Source organism: Hibiscus syriacus, unplaced genomic scaffold (genome assembly GCF_006381635.1).
Source record: "Hibiscus syriacus cultivar Baekdansim isolate YM2019G1 unplaced genomic scaffold, ASM638163v2 tig00003715_pilon, whole genome shotgun sequence".
Classification (NCBI taxonomy): Eukaryota; Viridiplantae; Streptophyta; class Magnoliopsida; order Malvales; family Malvaceae; genus Hibiscus; species Hibiscus syriacus.
Window position 1 is genome coordinate 1,951,215 of NW_024061980.1, and position 25,739 is coordinate 1,976,953.

Here is a 25,739-nt window from a genome sequence, read left to right on the forward strand (position 1 = left end):
TGTCATCTACTGTCACGAAAAGCTCTTTTGCAGAGAGTTTGTCGTTCTAGTCATAAAAAGTAGCGACGTAGACTGAAAATACTCAATGTTTGACCAATGGATTTGTTCATTTCTCTGCCACCTTGCTAGACATAGTTTAACTTTAATTTGCATTGTTATCTGACTGAAAATACTAACTTAAACTTAAAAAATTGTAACGACTAAGAAAACAAGAAAGACGGTAAAAGCTCTGTTTTGAAAATCGGATCGGATTGGTCGGTTCAATCGGAAATTGTTATTTAATTCGATTTAATTTAAACCGGTTGAACCGCTATTAGTGAACCGGTTAGAACCGTTGAACCGTTCGAACCGGATCGGCTGAAAACCGGGAAAAACCGGGATTTTTATTTTTATTTTTTTAAAAAATTAAACCAAACAACGTCGTTTGTTAAACGAGCCAAGTCGAACTCGAGTATTGCTGAGCTCGACTCGAACTTGAAAACTTTAAAAGTAAGCTCAATTCAAACTCACAAGCTAAAAATTATAAAGTTCAACTCAAACTCGAAATATAATATTGAAACTTGAACTCAAAAAGGCTTGAACTAAAAAAAAATTAGAAGCTCGATTGAAGCCTAAAATTCGAGCTTGATTGAAGTGAAAGAATAGTTCATTCAATGCTCACAAAAAGGCTCCATGATTTTGAATGTCAAATTACCTCTATTATTTATAGAAGTTAGTTGTGATGTGCTTCTATTTTTCTTAGTAATGTGAGATTATTTTGTTTTCATATTTTTACTCTTTAGACTTTTGGGATGCTCTTCTATGTTTCTTAGCCATGTGGGATTGTTTTTAAAAAAAACTTAAACCAAACAATATCATTTTGTTATGATTTTTTAACCCCAAATTTATTTTTTAATTATAGTTATATAATTATATTTATTATTTAATATGTTTTACCTTAAATATTATATTATAGTTAATTTGAATCATTTTGTTTCACTTGATTTTATGGTTATGTTATAGTTAATTTGAATCATTTTGTTTCACTTGATTTTATGGTTTTTAATTTATATATGTTATGACTTGCTTTGAATATGACTTGTGATATAAACAATTATTTTTTATTAAATATTTTTGGTATTTTTATTTAATTTTTTAAATAATTATGACGTCGGCCGGTTCTTCCGACCGGTCGGACCGGTTCGACCGGTTGAACCAATGAACCAGTAGCATGACCGGTTCGCTAACCGGTCCGGTTCTGAAAACCATGGGTAAAAGCACTCATTTGATGAAGTGACAAAAATGTAACAAAACAAGCTTCATACCAACAAAAAAGACTAATCCTTCTGCTCTTGTCCTGTTGTTTTAATTTGCTCTTTCACTACCATCAGATTTTGAGTTCTAAAACCTGTACTGCCTCAACTTCTTGCAGGTTTTTTGTGTTTTTGCATGTTGCTTCCTCTACTTGATCGTCTGATTTGTTGGGCAGAGCAGAAGGATTAGCAGTTGGAAGATCTTTTCGCATTGGTGCGGTTGCAAATGGAACTACTTGCCTAATGGTGACAGGTGGATCAAGACATATGGATGGTGCTTGTGTCACTTGGGTTCGGAGTATAGATGGTGATTGCTGCGAAGGAACTTGCAATACTGGATGAAGGTGGCCGTGGAGGTGCAGAGAAAACAGGCACTGCTGTTCTTATTGTCACCGCCGGAGCAATGCCGTGACAAGGTGTCCTAAATTGTAGGATGGGGACATAAGGAGCTGCTTCAGCAGCAGGGAATTTCTGTGGACGAATCACATGGCTCCGAGGTGCAGGTACCTGCGATTATGGCTTAACGGGCTTGTCATTTGGTATTGCTGACATGAATTGACTTCGAGGAACGACCTTATTGCAGTTTAACGAAAGGATTTTAGAGGTGGTTGAAGGTTGTTGAGTTGTTGGTCTAGGACTCTGCATAGGAAACTTCTTTGTAAATGGTATCGAGGCACTGGAGGAGTTTCCAATTGCCATCTTTTCCTTTGCTCGGTAATTTAACAGTGCCCGAGCTATTAGGATCTGTTCAAGTTCATCATTGTTTCCTGGCTCTGAAGAGCTTGCAGTTTCCTTGGCCACTGGAAATAAAAGATACAAATTCAGTTTAGGCACAAATATTCCTTCTAACCACACAAGAAACTGCGTATTACCTATTTAATCATTCCTAAATATCCCAAAAAAACAATTGAAACATTGACTCACATTGTTTTAGAGATGCCCAAGCTGCCATGGCAGCATTCTTTTCTGCTTGTTCTTAGCAGGTTCGCTTGTGAAAGTGATTCCAGCCAATTCAACTGTTCCCGTAAAGACAGGTTGGTGCCCAAGGCCTGATCTAAATGTTGTATAATGCGGCAATGGAGCTCCAACTCTTTGCGAAATTTCCTGTAAGAGGTTTTTAGAAACCCGTCTCATCCTAACATAACGAAGCCAGATCAATAACAACCCCAACAAAGCTACAGACAACTAGAAAGGACATATTCAAGAAGTTTTCAGATATAAATACAAAAAGAAAAACATTCAGAACCTCTCAATCTCTTAAATTTGAAAGCTTCTTATGAAGCAGGATTATCTAAAACGTGTATCATTCTTGTCGATATGCATCATCGGATAGAAGTCCGAGCCATCATTGTAATCGGCTTACTCATATTCACATACATTTTCGCTCTCAAGGAGGTAGTGTCTGATACTACAGGAAAAAAGCCGCGAGTTTAACTCCAACAACAGTTGTATGTTAATCCCGTAGCTATACTTGCTAAGATTAAGTCCACACGTAATTCTAAAGGTGGTACTTTTAGTTCTCATATAGCTAAAGAAAAATGACCAGTTTCTCTTAATTTGACAAGCAAATGTCTCTCTCAAAAGGAAACCTTGACAATCCAAATTAACTGAACCGTGACATCAGGGAAAAACAGGTTTATATCCATGATTAATCATTAATTACACCAACAAAAACCAGGTAATCAAAATACAATTGTTTCTAAACATATGATAACAAAATCAAAATTCTCTTTAGACCACCTAAACAAATCATAAAATCGTATACTACTTTTATTAGTTCATTAACCGTTAAAGGGCATTCCAGTGATTCCCACTCCCTTCTTCCCCGCAACCACCTGAACTCAAGCTCCGGCGATCATGGTTTAGTCCCGATCACTCCCCATGGTTCTACTTAGCCAAAAACCTACCCTCCCTCAAATTTGAGCCTTAAACATATGAGGTGCAAGTTCTAAAAAAATAAAATAAGCTGTGAAAAACTTCTAGGACCCTGGCAGCGAGAGAGAGAAGGTCCACGAACAGAGAGGGATTGGAGGCAGTGACGGATCCAGAAATTTAAGAATAGAGGTCCAAAATTTTAATTTTCTTTTCTTAAAAATAATGGGTATGCAAAAATTATAATTTTTTTCTTTTTTTCTTAACACATTAAGTTAAATTTAATTATTTTTTCTAAAATAATGGATGCACTTGACCCTATGGAGCTTAGTGCATCTGTCACTGATTGGAGGGCGACTTCGGGAGTGTTCGGCTTGACGGAGAGTAGAACAGCATTGAGGACTCTCAAAGGTTTCGCCGTTAAAGATAACGGTGGCCTTGAGCGTGGTCTGGACTCTCCCTAATGCAGGCGTAGGAAGGAAGATTAAATCAGCTCCTCTGGGCCAGCTCTTGCAGCTGGTTCTTGTACATCTCTCTCTTTATTTATTTTCTTCCACACTGCTTTTCTTTTGTGCTTCTTAAATTTTTCTTTATCAGAGTTTAAATCCTTTTCAGGTTGAAGTTGAGCAGGATGGCGAAATGAGATACTACCCAGATTGAGATAGAATATCGGTCCGTAAAGATCAAGGTTTTCAGGGGGTTTGCATTGGGTGAACAAATATCAAGAGGGAAAAGACCGAAATCTATCATGAGAGGTAGGGGTTGTTTTTTGAATTTTAGCCAGACGTATATTTTAATGGGCAAAGTACATAAATGATCCTCCAACTATAATGAATTATTTTTTAAACCCCTCAACTATTAAAAGTTACAAAATGATCACTCGACTATTTATATGTTCTAAACTCATCATTTTCTATTAAAAACTTAACAATTATTTGAGCTAGACGTTAACATGCTAACCGAGATATAATAATCGTCTGAGATTCTAAGATCAAATTTTATTATAACTTAATCAGCAAGTTAACGTCCAACTTAAACTGCCATCAATTTTTCAAGAAAAAAGAATAATTCTAAAATAAATGAATAGTTAAATGATCATTTTGTAACTTTTAATATTAAGCGACTCAACAAAAAATATCCTATAATTAGATATCAATTTGTAACTTTTAATATACATGAGACTCAATAAAATAATACCCTATAATTCATCTGAAAATCCAAGACTTTAGACTGCACGGATGTGATCTTTTTAATCAAATTTTTTCTTTTTTTAATCTCAAGTCAAGTAATTAATAATATTAAGTAAGATTGATTAATACGTATTTTAGTTACAGTTTATGCTATTACTTGTTTTGAGGTGAATAAATTTTGGAATTATGAAAATACAAAAAAAAGCATACATCAATAGTGTTTTAATATAAATATCACATTGTAACAAAAAAGAAATATAAATATCACATTAATCATTATCGTTAATCACGTATTCATCATGGATATGCGGTGGCCTCCACAATATTTCATTTGGGTAGAAGGTCCGGTGATTTTTAATACGAGTTATATATGAATTCGAAAACAGTTAGTTAAAACATAAAGAAAATTACTACAAACCTGAATTTGATTTTAAAAATATAATAAAAATAATAATATTTTTCTTAAATATATCGAAATAAAACCATGACTAAAAATTACAAAATGAAGTTAATTTCTTATTCACATGCACTAAAATATACTTGAATATAAATAATAACACTTCTACCAAACATAACACTAAAATTTTATTTTTAAACTTGCTCCTCTACAAGCGGACTCTTTACCTTTAGTAATTGACTTTCTTGAAGTCACAATCTCCCTTGAATAATAAAATAAAATTGTTGACTAATTCAATTATGAAATCATAGCACCTACATAAATCAGAGAATACTGTCCAAGGATGCAAATATCATGAGTTAATGGACTTTCCACCAAATATGATGAGGTACTATCTAGACTTCATTACCATGAACAATGCAAGTGGGGAACAAACTTTTAATTACCAAAGCAGTAATAATCTCCGAAATTGATGAGGTTTGACTAATTTCAAATAATAAAAATGACACCAAAGAGTTCCAAGGATGAACTTTTTTTTAATAATAATAAATAGCTCTTGATGAATCTACAATGGAGAGAAATAAAATGGGTACCTTTTTGGTAAAATAAATATCATTTTGTTTGTTTGAAGAAATCGGGGGTTTAATTAACTTTTTGCAATAAATGAAGCAACAAACACGGTCTTCTATTTAAGAGACAGTTCAAATGGTGTTGTACGTTGTCAAAAGATACAGTTCATGGATATGTGATTTAGTGCAATGATAGAGTATTAAAATTGTCAGACTGAATCTATATTACTAGAACTTCAACACTAACATCATCCAACCAAATCCAATCAAGTTATTATTATTATTTAATTAATATATCAAGTAAAGAAGTAAAAATAAAAACAAAAAATAGAGTTTTCATAATCATAGCAAAACCCATTAAGGAAATAGAAGAGCACAATTTAGAAGCAGAATAAGGTGTTTTTTTAAAATAAAAAAGTGTATAGATGTTTATTGTTCAAACAGGTCCTATGGAATTTTCTTTACAAAATGAACAAACAAAATGGGGAAGCAAAGCCAAAACCAACCTAATAATAAACGCAATGCAAAGCATGGAATTATTTTGTACTCGTTTTTCATAAGGCAAGGCCAAGAGATAAATAGTAAATAATTCGGCAATACTGAATCGTAGCAGAAAGTGGGCATTTAGTTTACTGACCTTCAATAAATTCAATTCATAGGATAGTCATTGCCCCCATTAAAAACGTCTTTGGTTTTGTCTCTACTGCTTCCACAATGGAACCTTTTACAGCTCTCTGATCATTCTCTCTTTATTACCTGCAGTTACAAGGCGTAGTGCCTGTAAAACCAACTCCAGAAATTGATTGCAGTTACTCCCTACATTCGAACTGCAAGTCAAACTCACTTAAGACTAGGCACATAGATAACTAGCAGGAAACCCATGGATAGTTTTACATACCCCTGTTAGAAGATGGATTCTTGGAAGACACGCCTCATCAAAACTTGTGCATTCGGTTCATATCCTCGCAAACTCACATCAACAATAATGAAGCATTAACTGCCCATGCTGCAGTGCTAATAGGAAAATATCAGTTGAAGCATTCTTAAATTTACATCACTTCAGATGGCACTCTCTAGATGATTTCCATGGGGAAAATGCACAGAAAAAATTACAAAGAGGAATAGAAAATAAAAAATCGCTCAAACATGACAGAAATAAAAGAACAAAGTAATCCTACAACAATGAGCATGTAAAAAACTACCGTTGACACCTTTATTTGTCATCCTTAACATACTAATACAAAATACGCCCCAGTTCGAATAAAACAGAGTACTCATAGTTTAGCATCTTCCTAACAAAAAAAGAACCTTTAAAGGTGAATCATACATTTGGTAGCTAACGACATGTCTCATGAACATAGGAGGGAAAAAAGTGTTGGTCCCGAAGAAGTTGCTACGAGTGTGCAAACAACCAAAACTACAATACATTTTGTTTACATGGTTGACTTGTCACCATGAAAAGGGGCTTGCTCCCTGCAAAAAAATCTCATTTTCCACATCTTTTACCCATTGACAAACCCGGTTGCAAGTCTTTATGGCTAGAGCCTGCACATAACATATATGAAACTTTGAAGTTCTTTACAGAAAGTATTCAGTAGTATTTAAGACAAGATTTGAACTTTGAACACAATAAATGATTAAGGTATATATATATATATAAGCTGAAACAAACCTTGTCTGCAAGTGGATCAAATGCTGCATAGAATTCAAAATCTTGTGTGACCCAGCAGAGTAAAACTGACAGAAAAATGTAATCATATTAATTCTATGAAGGCTATAAAACAAAAACCTTTTGATCGTAACTCATGAGCAACAGTTGTCCACTAACAGAACATTAAGAAAGCAAAAGTATTAATTGCAGAAAAGACATTCAGACAGAAAAATGAAAACAAAATGTAAAAATGTCAACTTCTCACTAAATAATTAAATTGTTAACGTCAATATTAGAGAGAGGAAGAGAGAATTACCATAGTTTTCATCTATTCTAAACTGAGTTCTTATTAATTCTATGAAGGCTATAAAACAAAAACCTTTTGATCATAACTCATGAGCAACACTGTTGTTCACTAACAGAACATTAAGAAAGCAAAAGTATTAATTGCAGAAAAGACGTTCAGACAGAAAAATGAAAACAAAAATGTAAAAATGTTAACTTTTCACTAAATAATTAAATAGTTAACGTCAATATTTGAGAGAGGAAGAGAGAATTACCATAGTTTTCATCTCTTCTAAACTGAGTTTTATGTGGCCCAATCCCTTTATCGTGCATGGAAGCATACAATCTTTGGTAAGCTCTATATAATCTGCAAATAACAGTGAAGAAATATATGATATGCATTAGGTATGAAAGAAGTGTCAATTGAATTTATACAAGATTCAAAGTTTTACCTTTTCTGTTGCCGGAGACTGTTAAGTGGTGGTGAGAACTCGGAGGACACATATTGATCAAGATATATACTACGATAAATGAAATGCCAAAGTCCTGCAGGACCACCTATGCCAACAAATGATTCCCTAGGCATCTCAGGAGAATCTGATGTAAGCCTTTGCTTGCCAAGATGAGATGATCCGGATCGAGGCAATGAATCGACTGGCAAATCCACAACACGCATTCCACCATCTATCATTGACCTTTGAACTTCACTAAGAACGTTGGAATTCAAAAGAACTACTTCTATTCGAATCCTACAAAATTTAAATCAAACTTCTCAATGGTCTAGAACAGAAGAAAATGAACAATAATATTTTTACATACGGAGATAATATGTACATCATGAGTATTATTACTTAATATGGCTATATTTCTGATTTGTGTGATGGATATGGGTCAGCCTAAAATGTATGCAGTCAATTAATTTCGACATTACGAATTTCATACCAGAATGTTCACTATATCATAAGGATCAAATTAGGAAACGGTAGCTTACCTGCATTCTTTAAGGTGATAGAAGGCATCTGAACTGGTAGTAAGCAACATCAAGTATGTATTAACCTGTCACAAGAAAAAGATTTATCATCCGATGCTATAGGCATGACCAATATAGAGTAAAATTATGACATCACTGTATGTCATAGAGAATGCATAAAATTAATATATTTTGAAGCAGGTTTCACTCACATCAAGAAAATGCACATAAGCATACAAAAATGCCATAGGATTATATCTTGGTAAACAAATTGGTAAGGACTCTGATGTCCTGCATAAACCATGTAGATCTCATAAGAACAAAAAGCCCATGAAATCATCAGCATAAATACAATGTTAACTCTGCAACATCATAATAGAAGAGGAGAAAAAAGAGAATAAAAGAAGTGAAATGTCTCGAAGAGAACTGCGCAAAGACTTAACACTCAATTAAGTACAGAATTATCGATATATTCATTTCTGCCTGTCAATTGTAATATTGAGCTGTTAAGTGTTGGGAAATAAACGAGTAATTTCTCTATAACCAGATTAGTGAGAATGCGAAATAAAAGCGGAAAAATAATACCCGAAATTGATAACGGAATTCAGCCAATTTTGATTACGTCTCCGGACTGCTGTAGATATTTTACTAAAGAGAGAAAATTTACAGGTGTTTACAAAACACTCACTACTCACAAGAGAACTCTCTAAACTCTTTAGTATTGAGAGAAAGAAATGATTTTTGTGATGATTTTGAAGCTAAATGAGCTAGGGTATTTATAGTTGAAACTTAGGAACTAATTTTTGAAAATACCCTAAAGTGCAATGACTAAAAAATGTAATTAACCATTGCTTAAATTAAAAAAAATTCAGCCCCTATTTTTTTCAAGTAGTCGGCTGCTAATTCTTTAACAACCCATGTGCTTTTTTAACATTCAACAATCTCCCACTTGAAGACTGATTTTAATCTGTCTTCACACCTTGATCGATGCAGCAGCATTTCTAGTCTTGTTATTCTAACATGCAAACAAAACTTCAGTTTGTCTGTAGTCACAGTCTTTGTCAACATGTCTGTCGGATTTTGACCTCCACTAATCTTTTCAAGTTTTAAAATCCCATCTTCCAGAAGAGACAAAATAAAATGATATCTCAATTGTATGTGCTTCGTCCTGGAATGAAAAGACGGATTCTTTTCTAGATGGATAACACTTTGACTGTCGCAATACAATACATTGTTTTCTTGTTTCTTGTTTCTTGTTTCTTGCCTAACTCTTCCAAGAAACTTTGTAGCCAAACCATCTTCTTACTGGCTTCCGTAACAGCGACATATTCTGCTTCAGTTGTGGAGAGAGCAACTATCTTCTGTAGTTGAGAAACCCAACTCACTGTACTACCTCCTAGAGTATAAACATACCCTGTAGTGCTCCTTCTGATGTCAACATTTCCGGCTAAGTCAGCATCTACATAGCCTGTCAGTATCGTATCTCCACCTTTGAAACAAAATGTTTTGTTTGTATTACCCCGCAGATATCTGAGGATTCATTTGACTGCTTCCCAGTGTACTTTGCCCGGATTATTCATGTACCTACTAACAGCTCCCACTGTTTGAGCAAAATATTTGGTTTGGTACAAACCATGACATACATCAGACTTCCAATTGCTGAGACATACGGAACCTTCACCATATGTGCATGTTTTTCTTCCGTCTTTGGTGATTGTTCTTTGGAGAGTCTAAAATGAATACTTAAAGGTGTATTTATTGATTTAGCATCTTGCATGTTAAACTTGGAGAGTTCTTTGTTGATGTACTCAGCCTGTGATAACATCAAAGTCCCCGACTTTTTGTCTTTCTTAATCCTCATCCCAAGAATCTGCTTTGCAGTGCCCAAATCATTCATAGCAAACTGCTTCGACAATTTTTGCTTCAAGTTTATAATATCTTGCATGTCTGAGTCTACAACGAGCATGTCATCAACATACAACAATAAAATAATGAAGTTGTTGTCGAACCTCTTTATGTAGCAACAATGATCTGCTTGGCATCTGGTAAAACCATTGCTACCCATGAAACTATCGAACTTCTTGTACCACTGTCTAGGAGCTTGCTTTAAACTATACAAGCTCTTCTTCAACCTGCATACCAGGTTTTTTTTGTTTGTCTCTATGAAGCCTTCTAACTGCCTCATATAGATTTCTTCCTCCAAATCACCATGAAGGAAAGTTATCTTCACATCTAACTGCTCAAGATATAGATTCTTTGCAGCTACAATTTTCAACACCAGTCTGATTGTAGACAGTTTCACGACTTGAGAGAAAATTTCATTGTAATCAATACATTCTTTTTTTGAAAACCTTTGATAACCAATCTTGTTTTGTAGCGTTTGCTCCCATTGTGCTCTTCTTTGATCTTGTAAATCCACTTGTTGTGGAGCGCTTTCTTGCCTGGTGGTAATTCAGCTAATTCACACGTCTGATTTGACATAAGCGAGTTCATCTCATCTTTCATGGAAGACTCCCACTTGACTGAATCCTCCATCTCCATTGCTTCATCATAACACTCAGGTTCACCATTGTCAGACAGCAGCAAGTAGTGCAAAGAAGGTGAATAACGCTGGGTTGGTTTAGGAATTCTGGATGAGCGTCTCAATTCTGGTGTGTCTGGTTCTTCTTGAACTGCTTCAGGATTGATCTGAACATCATTTCCAGAGATCTCCTCGAACTCAACAAATTTCTTTGTTTCAGCTTCGATATTGGAGCTATTTGATTCTACGGTTGCCCTGTCTTTGTACATCACATTCTCATTGAAAATGACATCTCTGCTTCTGATGATCTTCCGATTTTCATAGTCCCAAAACCAGTAACCGAACTCATCACCGTCATAACCAACAAAGACACATTTGTTGGACTTAGCATCAAGTTTACTCCTTTCAGCAGAGTCTATGTGTACATAAGAAATACAACCAAACACTCTTAAGTGAAAGATTTATTTTTTTCTTGCTTCAAACTTCTTTTGGTATTCTGTCATCCAAAGGAACTGAGGGCCAACGGTTGATCAGGTAAGTTGCAGTGTTGATAACTTCAGCCCATAGAAATTTGGACAATCCGGCATGTATACTCATACTTCTGGCACGTTCATTCAGAGTTCTGTTCATGCGCTCTGCTACGCCATTCTGCTGTGGTGTCATGGGAACTGTTGTCTTCATCTTGATCCCATTGTTTGCGCAAAAATCTCTGAATCTACTGTTTCTGTACTCTCCTCCATTGTCAGACCTCAACTGCTTGACTTTCAAATCAGTCTCATTTTCCACCATGACCTTTCATTTTCTGAATGTATCAAAGACTTCTGATTTCTTCTTCAGAAAATAAACTCACGTCTTTCTTGTTGAATCATCGATGAAGGTGACATAATATAGTGAGTCTGCAAGAGATGGAACTGGCCCCCACACATCAGTATGAACCAACTCTAACTTTTCTTCCTTGGGTGTCTTGCCAATATTTGAAAAACTGACTTTCTTTTGTTTGCCAAAGATGCAATCCTCACATAGTCTGACATCTACATTCTTTAGATCCGACATCTTTCCTTTTGACAAAAATATCTTCATCCTTTTCTCGCTCATATGGCCAAGCCTCTGGTGCCATAGGTTTGATTTTCTATCAGCATCTGCGGCTGCAATGATATTCTCTAAATTTGAGGTTACATAGGGAGTACCAGTCTTCTTACCACGAGCAATGACGAGTGCTCCTTTGGTAATCTTCCATTCACAACCTGAAAAGGGTGTGCTATATCCTTCTCTATCAAGCTGTCCTACAGAAATCAAATTTCTTTTGAGACCAGAAATATGTCTCTCCTTTCAGCGTCCAGGTGGTCTGGTTTGACAACTTTAATCGGATGTCTTCTTTTCCGACGACCTTCAAGGTTTCATCATCAGTTAGATGATCATTCCCAAAATCACCACTGACATAGTTCTCTATGATTTCTTGGCATGGGGTGGAGTGGAAAGATGCCCCTGAATCCAATATCCATGATTCAATCGGACTGTTGACGCTTAGAATCATGTCATCACCTGTCTCCTCTGTCATGTTGGCTTCCTGTGCGCCGGTATCTTTCTTTAGTGCTCGACAATCTCTTTTAAAGTGACTATTTTTGCCACAATTATAACAGGTAAAATCTTTCTTTCATGTTCTTGATTTTCCTCTTCTGGATTTGGATCTGCCACGATTTGAATTTCTTTCTGAAGTTCTCCTTCTAGACTCCGTGTGTGTAAGGCTGAGGAGGTTGATAGTTCACCCGATTCTCTTCGTCGAATTTCTTCGCTCAATACCATATCTTGAACATCGTCGAATTTCAATTTACTGTTTCCCGACGAGCTGCTAACTGCTGTAACAGTAACATTTCAACTGTCTGATAGAGATGATAAGAGAATTAAAGCTCGAACTTCATAATCGAATTCAATTTCCACTGAACTCAACTGGGTTGTGACTGTGTTGAGTTCATTTAGGTGTTGAGCCACTGATACTCCTTCCGCCATCCGCAAATTGAATAATCGTCTCATCAAGTGAACTTTGTTTGAGGCCGATGGCTTCTCATACATACTTGAGAGAGTCGCCATAAGACCCGTCGTAGTCTTTTCCTTTGCTATGTTGAAAGCAACATTGCGGGATAACGTCAGTCGGATTACTTCGAAGGCTTGTCTGTCGAGAAGAGTCCAGTCTTCATTCTTCATGCCTTCTGGTTGCTTTCCTGAGAGAGGTTAATATAGATTTTTCTAGTACAGAAAATCTTCAATCTGCATCTTTCAAAAGCCAAAATTCGTATCATCGAACTTTTCAATTTTCACATTCCCTTCGTCTGCAGCCATCACTCCCACTCGAATCTGGCTTCTTTAGATCGTTTTTGACAATTTCTGCGAACCGCCGTGTATTATAACACCTCCGTCGACAAACTCGTATCGCCGACAAAATTTTTACTATTCACGAAATTTACTATTTACATAAATAGTAATAAATAGTAACCTCACAAAAAATTGACAAAATTCACAATCAAAAGCTCTGATACCAGTTGTTGGGAAATAAACGAGTAATTTCCCTATAGCCAGATTAGTGAGAATGTGAAATAAAAACGGAAAAATAATATCCGAAATTAATAACGGAATTCAACCAATTTTGCTTACGTCTCCGTACTGCTGCAGATCTTTTACTAAAGAGAGAAAATTTACAAATATTTACAAAATACTCACTACTCACAAGAGAACTCTCTAAACTCTTTAGTATTGGGAGAAAGAAATGATTTTTGGGATGATTTTGAAGCTAAATGAACTATGGTATTTATAGTTGAAGCTTAAGGATTAATCTTTGAAAATACCCTAAAGTGCAATGACTAAAAAATGTAATTAACCATTGCTTAAATTAAAAAAAAAAATCAGCCCCCATTTTTTTCAAACAACAGACTGCTAATTCTTTAGCAGCCCATGTGCTTTTTTAATATTCAACATTAAGAACCTTTAACATGGTCACACAACAACGAAAGAACTCGTAAAAGTATTGATCGCTTATAGGATGTAACAAGTTTTTGAATTGGATCTTCAATTAGTATGTTAGGGGTTCCAAGATAAGGTACAAAGGTAATGGGGTAGTTCATATGCCAAACAACATTTAGCTAGAAATTTGTATAAACCAATTGACCATCCAAGCAAAATGCCATTACTACCTCCGACTACCCTAGTAAGGATTACTAAGGGAAGGTATTGTAACAGAACAATGATGTCCCATGTGCTTCAAGGCATATGCATTCCGATGCTATAGAGTCTCCCTTGGTTTTAAAAGACACAAGGCGCACCTAGGCGCAAAAGGTCCCTGGAGCCTAGGCACAAGGCGCAGGCATGTGCCTTTCGTAAGCGAGACACACTGTTATACTAAAAAAAACCTATAAATTAGTTATGGAACATATTTTATACTTAAAACTATATTATAAACATATCTATGCTAAAAAAGTTTATAAATTAATTGCTTGAGTATATTTATACTCATTACCCACCGATTAACTCCTAAAATACTTGTCTACAATGTATTGATTTATACTTAAAGTTTTTAATATTTAAAACTATTATTTTATTTATTTTTATAAACATATTTTAATTCCCTTTCACCAAAATCTACACTGCTATTGATTTATACTTAATGTTTTTAATATTTAAAACTATTTTTCATTTATTTTTAAATGATACAAATTTATTTTATTATCAATTTAAAATTTGTAATTATTATAAAAATTAATTTTTATATTTAATAAAATTTATTAAGTAATTAATATTTAATTTAATATTTAACTATTTTAAAATTTAAAATTAATTATGTAAACATTAGAGTTGGACTATAGATTTGGGCTAAGGGTTGGACTTGTTAATAGGTCAAATATTAGGGTTAAGAATGAGAAAATGTGATAAAAGAAAGAGTTTTCTAGTCTTCTTTAACCGTCTTCTTCCTTTCTTACTACTGCAATTCTTTTTTATCTTCTTATTTCTTCTTAATCTGTTCTACTTACTATTAATATCTTTAAAAAAAATCTTAAAGGCGCAAAGGCGTTGCGCCCGACGCCTAAAGCCTAGAGGCACGCGCCTCTTGTATCTCGCGTCGCTTCATCCCAGGCGGACGCCATCTTCAGTGCCTGGCTGCGCCTCGCGCCTAGGCACGCCTTTTAAAACCAAGGAGTTGACCAAATATACAGGGATTAAAGACCTACTAATTAAAACCAAGGAGTTGACAAAATATACAGGGATTAAAGACCTACTAATATTTATTCTACTTACCTAAATGACTCTGATGATAACACAAAATTTGAAAGTAGCAACATATCGTCAGGATGAAGGGAGGCTTTTTGTGCACCAACAAGACTGATAACCTGACATTGACCTTCAGGTTATTAAAATACTCTGAACAGGAAAATATTATTTTATGGAGTAAAACCAGAGTAGCAATGACAAAAACAATTTTTTATACTTTCAGAGCAAACGAAGTGAAAAGAGGAGGGAGTTTCACCTTGTGTTTACACATTAATATTGCAAATAGAACCCCAAAATTAGCAACATCTTGCAATATAGCGCCTGCAGCTTGCCTTGATGCATAAGCAAGTGGAAGACAAGTGTATGCATGAAGAAATGTAGCTGGGTTCCTGAAAGAAGGGACAAAATTTTTAGGAGGTACCCTTCAGGTAGAATATGAAAGAGGATGAATATTGTATTGTAACTCCCATCTCATCAATAGAAGTAACAAAAATGTAAAAAAAACACAAACGCATATTATCCTTGTTCTGAATGAAGAACCATTATTTTCAACCGGGTATAAATGTGACAAACTGTTGAACAACCAAAACCAAAAATCCCACAATTTACTCAAAATATGTAAAAAAAAAACTCGGTAGTTTTATTTTCAAGCTCAAACAAGAAAGCAGAAACAGGGAGTTACAGGGGAGGGTGAGGAGAACAAAGATCCAACATCATTAGAAATGCAAGAAAACTCCCCGAACGATAGAGTGGAAGAGGGAATGGAAAACAAGGGCAGGATGAAGTGAGGACAAAACCAACACTGTTGAACATGCAAGAGAAAAGCCCAATAAAACGCACCAACTGAACAAGTGGAAGAGGGAAGAAAAGATGACATCTGTTCCTCCAAGCAAAGGTGTCATATCAAACTTAGGATTCTTCTCGAAGCACCTATTTATTGACTTTGTTAAGATAAGTATCAGCTGCAACCGTTTCATAACCAAGCAAAAGGGTCAGTAAGAGAAGTACTTTTGGGTGACTTCATAAGCCAAAAATGTAAAAAGTGACTGCATAAAATGATCAAGGGAAATTTGCAAGGCTTGAATCGGCAGTAGTAACCAAATTCATCTATCCAGAAGTAGAGATTTGCAAGGGAGACAAGAGATACCTGACCATAAATAAACTCTAACTGTCCTTTTAATGATTCAAGGGGTTCTTCTGTGCAACTGATGCAAACTATATAGATCGGTCCCTTCACAAGAAAAACCACCTAAACAAAAAAAATATGCCACTGCATATCTTATTCAATTGGTCAAAATATAAGATGGGTCCTATAAGAGTTAAAAGTAATAAGAAACAGTGGCAATTTATGAGAAGTTGAGCTTTATTGATGAGGTCAATCACTAAACTTTTCAAGCAAGCATGCCTATTTTAAACTAGTATCAAACATTCTGCTATCACAACATTCACTTTTATTTCAAAAATAATTACCTGCCAGTAACATGCCTTTTCGAATCAAGATTCCACCACATCTTATTAAACTAAAATAATTAGCTTAATTTTCAAACATAAATTATATTGCAGCTTCTCAATGTTTCTTTCTAGAGTAGTTAGCATGTGGAAGAAAATTCAAGTATCTACTTAAAAGCTCAACCACTAGTTTAAATGCAAAAGAAAAAAAAAATGATTCTTGAGCTAAAGAATTAAAAAATAGATAAACTTCATATAGAAAAATAGCAAATATAACAATACCTGGTGGTTTCCAGCCTTGACCAATTTGACATGATCTCCCCTGAAAAGCAATGAATGAAAATTAAAATTCCCTTGAAGACTAATAAAAAATGCAAAGTATCCCAGATAACTGCACTTGATAAAGAGAAAATAACTACTAAAAACTAAGGTAGATGCAGCCAACTCCAAGTACCCATTCTCCACGAAGGAAATAATGGCTTGTAGTGTTTCTGTAAAACCTGCTAGCTTGTGCTCATCTCCATATCTGGAAGTCAAATATACAAGAGGTACTAAAATAGGATTACTTAGGAATTAGTTCATATTAAACTCCAAAGATTATGTGCCTTCTAATGGTGGCATTTTAGGAACTAGTGACTAACCTGGAATATATTGGTTTGCCAGAATTACTCAAAATAAAGAAGTGCTTCTTCCTCTTTCCCCAAGATATTGAAGCATCATCCTGCACTTAAAAATCAAATACGATACAATATGCCAAAGATTCTTTAATGTAACTTTTTTCCCCTTTTTCAAATGAGTGATGCCCATGGTACTAACATTCAAACAGTGAAATTGTTACTGGATAGTCAAAAACTTCACACAGGTTCCCGATTCTAAAATTCAGTTTATTTATACAACAGGAGTTGATGAGTTGGGATACGACAAACTAAACCAAAATATTTTTCTCTCTATTAACAATGAAATAAGAAATGAAATGGCTAACCTCATCGACGTGGCGTTTACCGGGAACCCAGGAGGCGTAAGAACCGGTGATTCCTCCAAGGGAACCATCGTTCCTCAGTTTCTGAATCTCATTATCATCAATTTCACCCGTTTCACCAATCCTCGATGGGCCCGTGACGCTGCTACTCCCTCTACCACCAGCATATCCACTACTGCTGGGACTTGAAAGCCCTTCTTCGCCAGAAATCCTTTGATCCCCCACTCGTAATCGATCTTCATCTTCAGCGACGTTGTTGTTTCTCTCCGGACTCAACGATCCATCAGCGATTTCATTCCCGTTTCCAGGATGATTACGTTCTAATTCGGTCGGTTCATTCAATGACAACAAATCGAACCGTTTATCGACCAATTGGGGATCAGAATTAAGGTCAGCTAAGCCATCAGAGATAGAGGAAGATGGGCTGGAATCGGACGACATTATGGTTTACCGTACCATAATAAATGAAGAAAGGAGTCTAGGGTTTTAGAATTTGGGGGAAAGATCAGATTACGAAATGAAGAATTGATTTAAGTTAATAAAAATACAGTACTGCGATAGCGCTTTCGGCTTTGCTACTGCCTTCTGAAGTTTTGTTTTGGTAGTTTCTCTTCGGCTCTTTTCCTTCGTTTTTTCTTTCTGGCGGGATCTTCACTGGTCGGTGTGTCGAAGTAAATGTTTGCAACGAACGAGGAGGAGAGCAGGCGATTGGGCCCGAGCTATAACACCCGTTTGTGTAGATCCAATTAGGGATGTCATGGGTCGGATTATGTCAGGTTTTTTATCCACCCATCCGACCCGAGAATAAGGAGTCATCCACTTAAGAATCGACCCGACCAAAATAAGTTTTCACCCGACCCTATATATAACTTAAAAACCTTACCCGAAATAATAAAAAAAAATATTCAATAAAAACATTGACTTAATTGAAAAAAATAATATATAGAGAGATATTATTGTAATTATTTCTAAATATATAAGGTAAAATTATATATTTTTCGGGTCGAACCCGGACATCACATTTAAAAAAACCCCGACCCGAACTTGATTTTTTTTTTAAATCTGACCCAATCGGATCGGTTCGAAACTCGTCGGGTTCGGATCTCATCCACATCCTTAATCATCCAATAATATGATTATTCGAGTACTATAACTGCTCATTAACAATTTTTTAATGTAGAATTGTAATATATTCATCGATTAAATAAAATATCATTAACCACTTCTTATCAAATTCATACTATATTCATATTTATCATAAATAAAATATATCGGTGATAGATCATTGACAACCTGATAAGTAAGAGTGTAAACAAATGAGCCAACGACATGTAGAAATAGATCACTCCGACTTTCCAATACATTAAACATAGAGAATGAAAACTTGAAGAATATTCAAAGTGAACGAATGAAAAACGAATCATTCTTTAACCGCAGTCTCGTATGACACATATGTTTAAGGACTAATAAAATCACATACAAATGAATAAAGAAATCATGCATCGAAAAAACAAGCAACCATGAAATTTTGAAGAATCATAGATCAAAAAAAAAGATTAATAGAAGAAATATGCACCGAGATTCAAAAAATACTGATAGTTATGATACTCTTTATTAGAAAAATAATAATAAAAATATTATTTTAAATATGTTAAAATATAAATGAAAATTAACGAAATCGAACAACGGTAAAATAAAAATAGCAAGGAAACAGGCGGAGGAGACCATCTACACTGCTCCTGATAAACTTATGGTAACCGGCCAGTAGCTTTTGTAACTATAACAAAGGTTTTATCAGATTAATCATGCTCACCGCTCATTGACAATATTAGATACTAAAAAATTAGTTCAAAAATATGTTAAAATTTTGATTTTCAATGTAATCTTAAAAGTCCCCATATTTTTAACTTTTTAAAAAAATCACTTTTAAAATAAAATTATAATTTTATATTAATTTTAATTATTTTTTAAATTATTACATGTACATGTATAATTTTTTATTAATTGATTTTTATTAATGTTTAAATTGATTATTAGACATAAATGAACTTAAAATATATTTTTACTTTAATCATATATATATTATTTAAAATAAATATATTATTAATTTTGTAATAATTTTAATCTCACATGTTAAAAACAGCTGATGGCAACTTTTTTAACAAAATATTTAGTATACAAAAATATTATAATTAATTATCATAAACTATTTTTTATATTTTATTGTAGTTTAAGTTGATGTATTTAAAATATCATAATATTAATAAGTGTAAATATAATTTAAATATTATGTTTTTTCAATTTATAACATAATGTCTAAAATTGACATTTTATCTTTTCAATCAGTTTTTAACTACAATTCAGAGTTGTCTCGGATATTTTTGGGGCTCTGAGCGAAAACTAAAAAATAAGCCTATAAAATAAAGTATATTTTATTACTTTGATCAATTAAATTAATATTATATTAATAAATCATGAAAAAATGATTAAATTTTATCGAACATGTTAATTTATTGTTTTGTTAAGAAAACACCTTAAATTCAATTAAGAGAGAATAAAAATTGAATGTAAGTATGATATGGATCTTGATTTTGAACAATAAATTAAAATTGAAGAATATTATATTATTTTACAGTTAGATTAAGATTGAAGAAAACTGAGTGTTAAAATATATTTGATAAATTGAATAATGAAAATTGAAAAAGATAGAAAAATATGATTAGATTTATTCCAGTGTTGAACGATTAAAGAGAGATAGAAAAAGTGATTGGAAATTGAAAATTTTATAGAATTAAAATTTTTTAGGAGTCATCGATTATAGAAATAGAAAGTGATGTCATTTTATAAAATTAAAAAAATAGGGTCATCACTTATAAAGATAGGAAATAGAGACTATTTTATAAAATTGAAAAAAAAATTGAGGCCCTTAATAATTAAAGTACACAGTGGGGATAATTTTATAAAATTGATAGGGACCCTTAATAATTAGGGTAGAAAGTGAGGGCTTTAGATTGTTACTGAGATGCTCCTTAGTTGGCTCTTTCACAATCCTAAACAATTAAATTTTAAACTATATTTTTAAAAATATACTTTTTACTTCACTTTTTAAATTAATTTTCAAAATTATTATATAAATAATCTAATTATTTATAACACGAACCAAACGATCTTATTGGTTAAGAAATTTATTGCTTGAGGACTTAGGTCCTGAATTCAAACACCATGTATGAGTAAGAGTATTCATTGTTAAAAGATTTGAGAATCTTTGAATAAATACTATATGATATCCACTCCATATTTATATAAAAAATATTAAATTTATGTAGGTCGTTGAGGTCATTTTACTTTTTTTAAGTAAACCTAAGTTAATAATGTTACTTTTTTGTTACGAGGGAAAAGAAAGTAGCGAGATCAGTTCACAGTGAAGCCTCTAGGGAACACAATTCCCTTGGCATCAGCATCCAAGAATGACATTAAAGCTACTGGTGGAGAGTCTAAAATTATAAGTTCTTCATCAAGGAAACATCCTATCTTTGAGAGGAAATCTTCGCAGAAATTACCTTCCCTGTAGGTATGCTGAAATTGGAGACTCCAAGATCGTGTTGACAGCATTCTAATATCTTCAACAATTGCTCCCTAGGGATGTGTCGCGACATCTGCAGTGTCGATAAGTTGTAAAATCACCCGGGCATCCACCTTACATTAAAATGCTCTATATCCATATTCCTAAGCAATCGTCAACCTGATTCTGACAGCGTGAAGTTCTGCAGACACACTTGTACAAATGCCCAAGTATGCCGTAAAACCCAAAACCCAAAATCCAAACACCCGATTCACTTCTAACAACTCCTAACATACCCGGATTACTTTGGCTCGTAATGTCTGTATTTAATTCCAGCCTTTCATCTTGTGGAGGTATCCACGCAACATGAAAATTATTTAATAAAACTCGACCATGCTTCATATTGGCCTCCAAAATCTCCTTTGATGTAGCGATGATATTCCGCCAAAGTCCATAATCATCATGCACATGATCATCGGGCTCGAAAACTTTCTTACATCTCTCCATCCATAATGTCTAAATAATCATGGCAAACCGTGTAACCACCTCTTGCGAATGTTTTTTTAAATCGAGATAATCAAATATCCAACTGTTCATATCCTGAGAAAAGAAGTTACCGTGCAAAATATTAGGGGTCCATCGATCCCAAATTCTACGAGTCATCGTGCAGTCTCTCAGGATATGACTTAACGTTTCCAAAGGACATCCACAAATTACACAACCATCTACGTGCGAAACTTTTCAAGTTGCTCGTTTAGCGTTAGTTAAAAGCCTATCACGCCAAGTCAACCAAATAAAGAACATCCATCGGCTGGAATCGGTAGCTTCCAAATCCATAACGACTCCATCTCGGGTCCATTAACAGCGTCGGAAATAAGGGCATTACATGCTGAGCGTGTAGTAAACAAATCATTACCAAAATACTTCCAAATAGAAGAATCATGCTTATTCGAAAATCTTGGAATAGGGTAGCCCATTACTCTGCTCGCAACATCCATGGGGAGGGAATCATCAACCAGGGCAACCGTCACATCTTGGTAATTACAAATTAGTTGTCCCAGCCAATTATCCTTTCAAAATAGAGTTTCATTTCCATCACCAACCCGACGAAGCATACCAGTAGCTAGCCCTTGAAGGCCATGCACCATATTTTTCCAAGAATGGGGCCAGGATGATATGCTTAGGTTAAAATTAAGAGCAAAGCTACATGGTTCACCATTAACACCATAAAGAGATTTGAGAGCTCTCACTCATAAACTGTGCGATTGATTAATAAACTGCCAAACGGGATTTTAGAGAAGAACGAAATTATTTTTCCCACCATATGAAGTCCCAATCCCCCCGACCGCTTTGGTTTGCAAACCTTCTCCTAAGTGACCAAATGCAGTCCACGTTAATTTTCATTTTCACCCCACAAGAATCTTTTATTCAAGCGATCAATTTCATCAACAGTGCCAGCAGGCAAACGAGACGTTAACATCGTATAAGTAGGGATAGCCGAAGTAATAGAGTTGACAAGAGTTGTTCTCCCCGCTATATTTAAAGTCTTCACTTTCCAGCCATTAAGCTTAGATTTAACTTTGTCAACAATCTCTCTGTATGTAGTTTTGGTGACATGACTATGTACTAGGGGCACACCCAGATATTTTCCCAAGTACGAGGAATGTCACATATTTAGAATATGTTCAAACCTTCTTCCAACACCTGGTCTAGCGTGAGGAGATATGAAAAATTTAGATTTGTCAAAGCTAACCTTGGCACCGAGGCTAGGCAAAATTGATCTAGAATTTTTTGAAGATGTGAGCATGATGTTTATTCGCCCTTCCGAACAAAAATAAATCATCAACAAAAACAAATGAGAAATTTGATGACCATCTCGTTCTAACTTAATAGGCTTCCACAACTTCTTATTAACTTCATTTTAAATCAGATGTTCGAGCCGCTCTATACATAAAACAAAAAGATCAGGCAAAATAGGATCACCTTATCGTAAGCCTTTTGATTAACTGAGGAAATCTGTTTTTTCATCATTCTAAAGAATCGAGAATTTACTACTCCGAACACAATATAGTAGGAGATTTATACAGGCACGAGGGAACTCAAACTGATCAGGAGTTTCTTCAAGGAAGTCTCACCGAATTCTATCGTAAGTCTTCTCAAGATCGATCTTCATAGCTACCAACCCATTTTTTCCTTTGAAGCATTTGATTTTATGAATCATCTCTTGAGCAAGAAGAATGTTGTCAACAACTTGACGATTAAGACTGAAACTTGCTTGTAAGGGAGTAACCAACATATCCAGCAAAGGTCTAAGGCGGTTCACAATCACCTTCGTAATCAACTTGTAAGCAACATTGTATAAGCTGATAGGGCAGAATTGTTTAACAAATTTTACGTATGGAACTTTAGGAATTAGAACTTGGAGTGTGTGATTTAGATCAACCAGAAAGCTGCCATATTCAAGCGCTGACTGAACCAAAGAAGTAAGAGATACTCGAAAAGTATCCCAAAGCTCTTGAAACACTCCTGCGTGGAACCCATCATCATCAAGTGCCTTTCAAGGCTTCATAAAGAAATAGCACGGTGGACTTCCTCCTCCTAGACTTCCATAATTAGCGACTGGGAAGCTATCCAAGAAATTTGCGGACAATTTAAACTCAGAAGAGGAACTCGGTTGCAATTATCTAGAGAAAAAAGATCATCAAAGTAATCGAAAACCAAGCTTTTAAGAGATGGGGAGCCACTAACCCAACTGCCATTAACATATCTCAACATAGATATTTTGTTTTTCCTTCTACTTGAAATGGTAGAGAGATGGAAGAAATGAGTATTATGATCACCCTAGTTTAACCACTGGACACGTGATTTCTGTCTCCAATAAATTTCTTCTTGATCTAAGATTTTGTTATACTTAGCAATTAGTCTGTCTTCAAGGACTTGTAACCGATGAGAGAGAAAATGAACTGGGATACATTGCAACCCCTTAATCCTTGCTCGCAACCAATTTTTATGGCTAAAAATATTCCCAAAGGTTGCCCGATTCCAGAGCTACAAACTATCCGTCAATGTTTCAGAGTAAGAAATAAAGTCATCACCCATAGAACTCTACAAGTTATTAACCATGCCACAAAAATCCTCGTGTTTAAGCCACATAGCTTGAAATCAAAAGGGTCACATGTCTTTAGCCATATTTTGTACCGGATAAAGCTAGAGAAATAAAGAACAGTGGTCAGAGTGAAGACAGGAAAGATGGGTGACCAAAGCTTCTAGAAATTTGGTGCGACAGTTAACATTAGCCATAAATCGATCCAAACAAGCGTGAATTCTAGCAAAGCCATGTCTCTTGTTCCACTAGGTGAAGGGGGAACCTTGGAAACCAAGATCCATGAAGCTGCAATTCAAAATCATCTCATGGAATAGACGACAACTAAGCATAGAGGGTGTCATGTCTCCAAACTTCTCAGATATATTGACATCATTAAAATCACCAACAATCATCCAAGAGAGTGAAACAGAATTTGCAAATTCTTTCCAGCTTAACCAAAGTCTTCTACGAATTTCTAAAGACGCACTAGCATAGATAAAAGAGAGTAGAAAAGGATCAGAATAGACATATTTAACAATACTGTGAACCAACTGCGGGGAGGAGTACACTTCAATAGAAACAAATTGCTCGTCCCATAAAACCCATATACCACCGGCAAAACCAATGGGATCTTCAATGTGAACTTTAGAGAATTAAAGCTTTTTTGCTATTCGTTCAGTAGTTCGACCAGAAATTCTAGGCTCCATCAAAGCTAAGACGCTACGTTTATGAAAGTTGATAATATCTCTTGAATTACACAAAAATTCCTTGTTACCAATACCTTTGCAGTTCCAAACAAGGTTGATAATAGCTCAAGTTGAAGATGCTCACTTGAGGAAGCATTTGCATCATCAACAATCATCATGTCACCCGAGGAAGCCTCCCTTAGGAATAACAACATGGATTCTTCTTGATTTTTTAACTTAGGAACTGTTTATCGAGCTCTAAGAGGTTTCATGCTTTTGTGATCTATGGAGGACGATTCACCAATATGGATTATATCCCCCACCACATCAGCACTATTCGCATCATTGTTCTTATTCCCCACAATCATACAGTCTATTCTTAGCGTATCATCATTAGTTTGAATGTTTCCATTTCCATACATAAGGGTGTCGTTGACTTTGCCCTTCCTTTTCCCGTAGATGCATTGTAACTCCCAGGTTAGTAGTTCAAGTTAACCAGAAAGTGTTTAAACTAACTCAAAAAGCCTTATAGGAAAACTTAGCCCCAATGGGAATTGGATTGGGCTTGGTTTTGGCCCAACTAGGATTAAAGAGGGTATTTTTAAAAGTTGGGAAAAGTTAAAGTGACCAAGGGAGAAATTATACCCTTTTTTATTTTCAAAGGCTGAAATCCTTTAATGAAGAATGATATCATGTCCGTCATTCTCTTTTTCTCAACTCTCCTTTGTCATTTTATTCTTCCTCCAAACTTCACTTCTTTCCCTTAGAAGCTTGAGCAAAAGTGTAAGCTTTATTGGGCACAATTCTAGTCCGATTTAGATAAAGTAAGAAACAAAATTACCTCTCCTAGAGCTTCGATTCTAGCCCTCAAACACAGGTTTTGGTAATAGTGGCAATCCATGGGTTTTGTGGGGGGTTAAGAACCCATAGTTTTTCAGCTTGTTTTTTTAGAGATTTTAATCCTATAAGTGACC

General features: G+C 34.8%; 1 protein-coding gene and 1 pseudogene across 1 annotated transcript; both read right to left on the bottom strand.

Annotated features, from left to right (window-relative positions):
* Positions 1 to 1,334: 1,334 nt before the first annotated feature.
* On the bottom strand, positions 1,335 to 2,516 carry LOC120180652 (annotated as a pseudogene).
* A 4,037-nt stretch (positions 2,517 to 6,553) lies between these two features.
* LOC120180644 (vacuolar fusion protein MON1 homolog) lies at positions 6,554 to 18,113 on the bottom strand. Its single transcript, XM_039185934.1, has 15 exons — positions 17,975 to 18,113; positions 17,436 to 17,935; positions 17,095 to 17,174; positions 16,908 to 16,979; positions 16,736 to 16,775; positions 16,152 to 16,253; positions 15,845 to 15,966; positions 15,261 to 15,393; positions 15,032 to 15,123; positions 8,439 to 8,517; positions 8,248 to 8,312; positions 7,709 to 8,005; positions 7,532 to 7,623; positions 6,993 to 7,057; positions 6,554 to 6,865 (listed from the first exon to the last, which is right to left on the bottom strand). The coding sequence occupies exons 2-15, from the start codon at positions 17,871 to 17,873 to the stop codon at positions 6,770 to 6,772; spliced, it is 1,773 nt and encodes a 590-aa protein (XP_039041865.1). The 5' UTR covers positions 17,874 to 17,935; positions 17,975 to 18,113; the 3' UTR covers positions 6,554 to 6,769.
* Between the last annotated feature and the right edge of the window lie 7,626 nt (positions 18,114 to 25,739).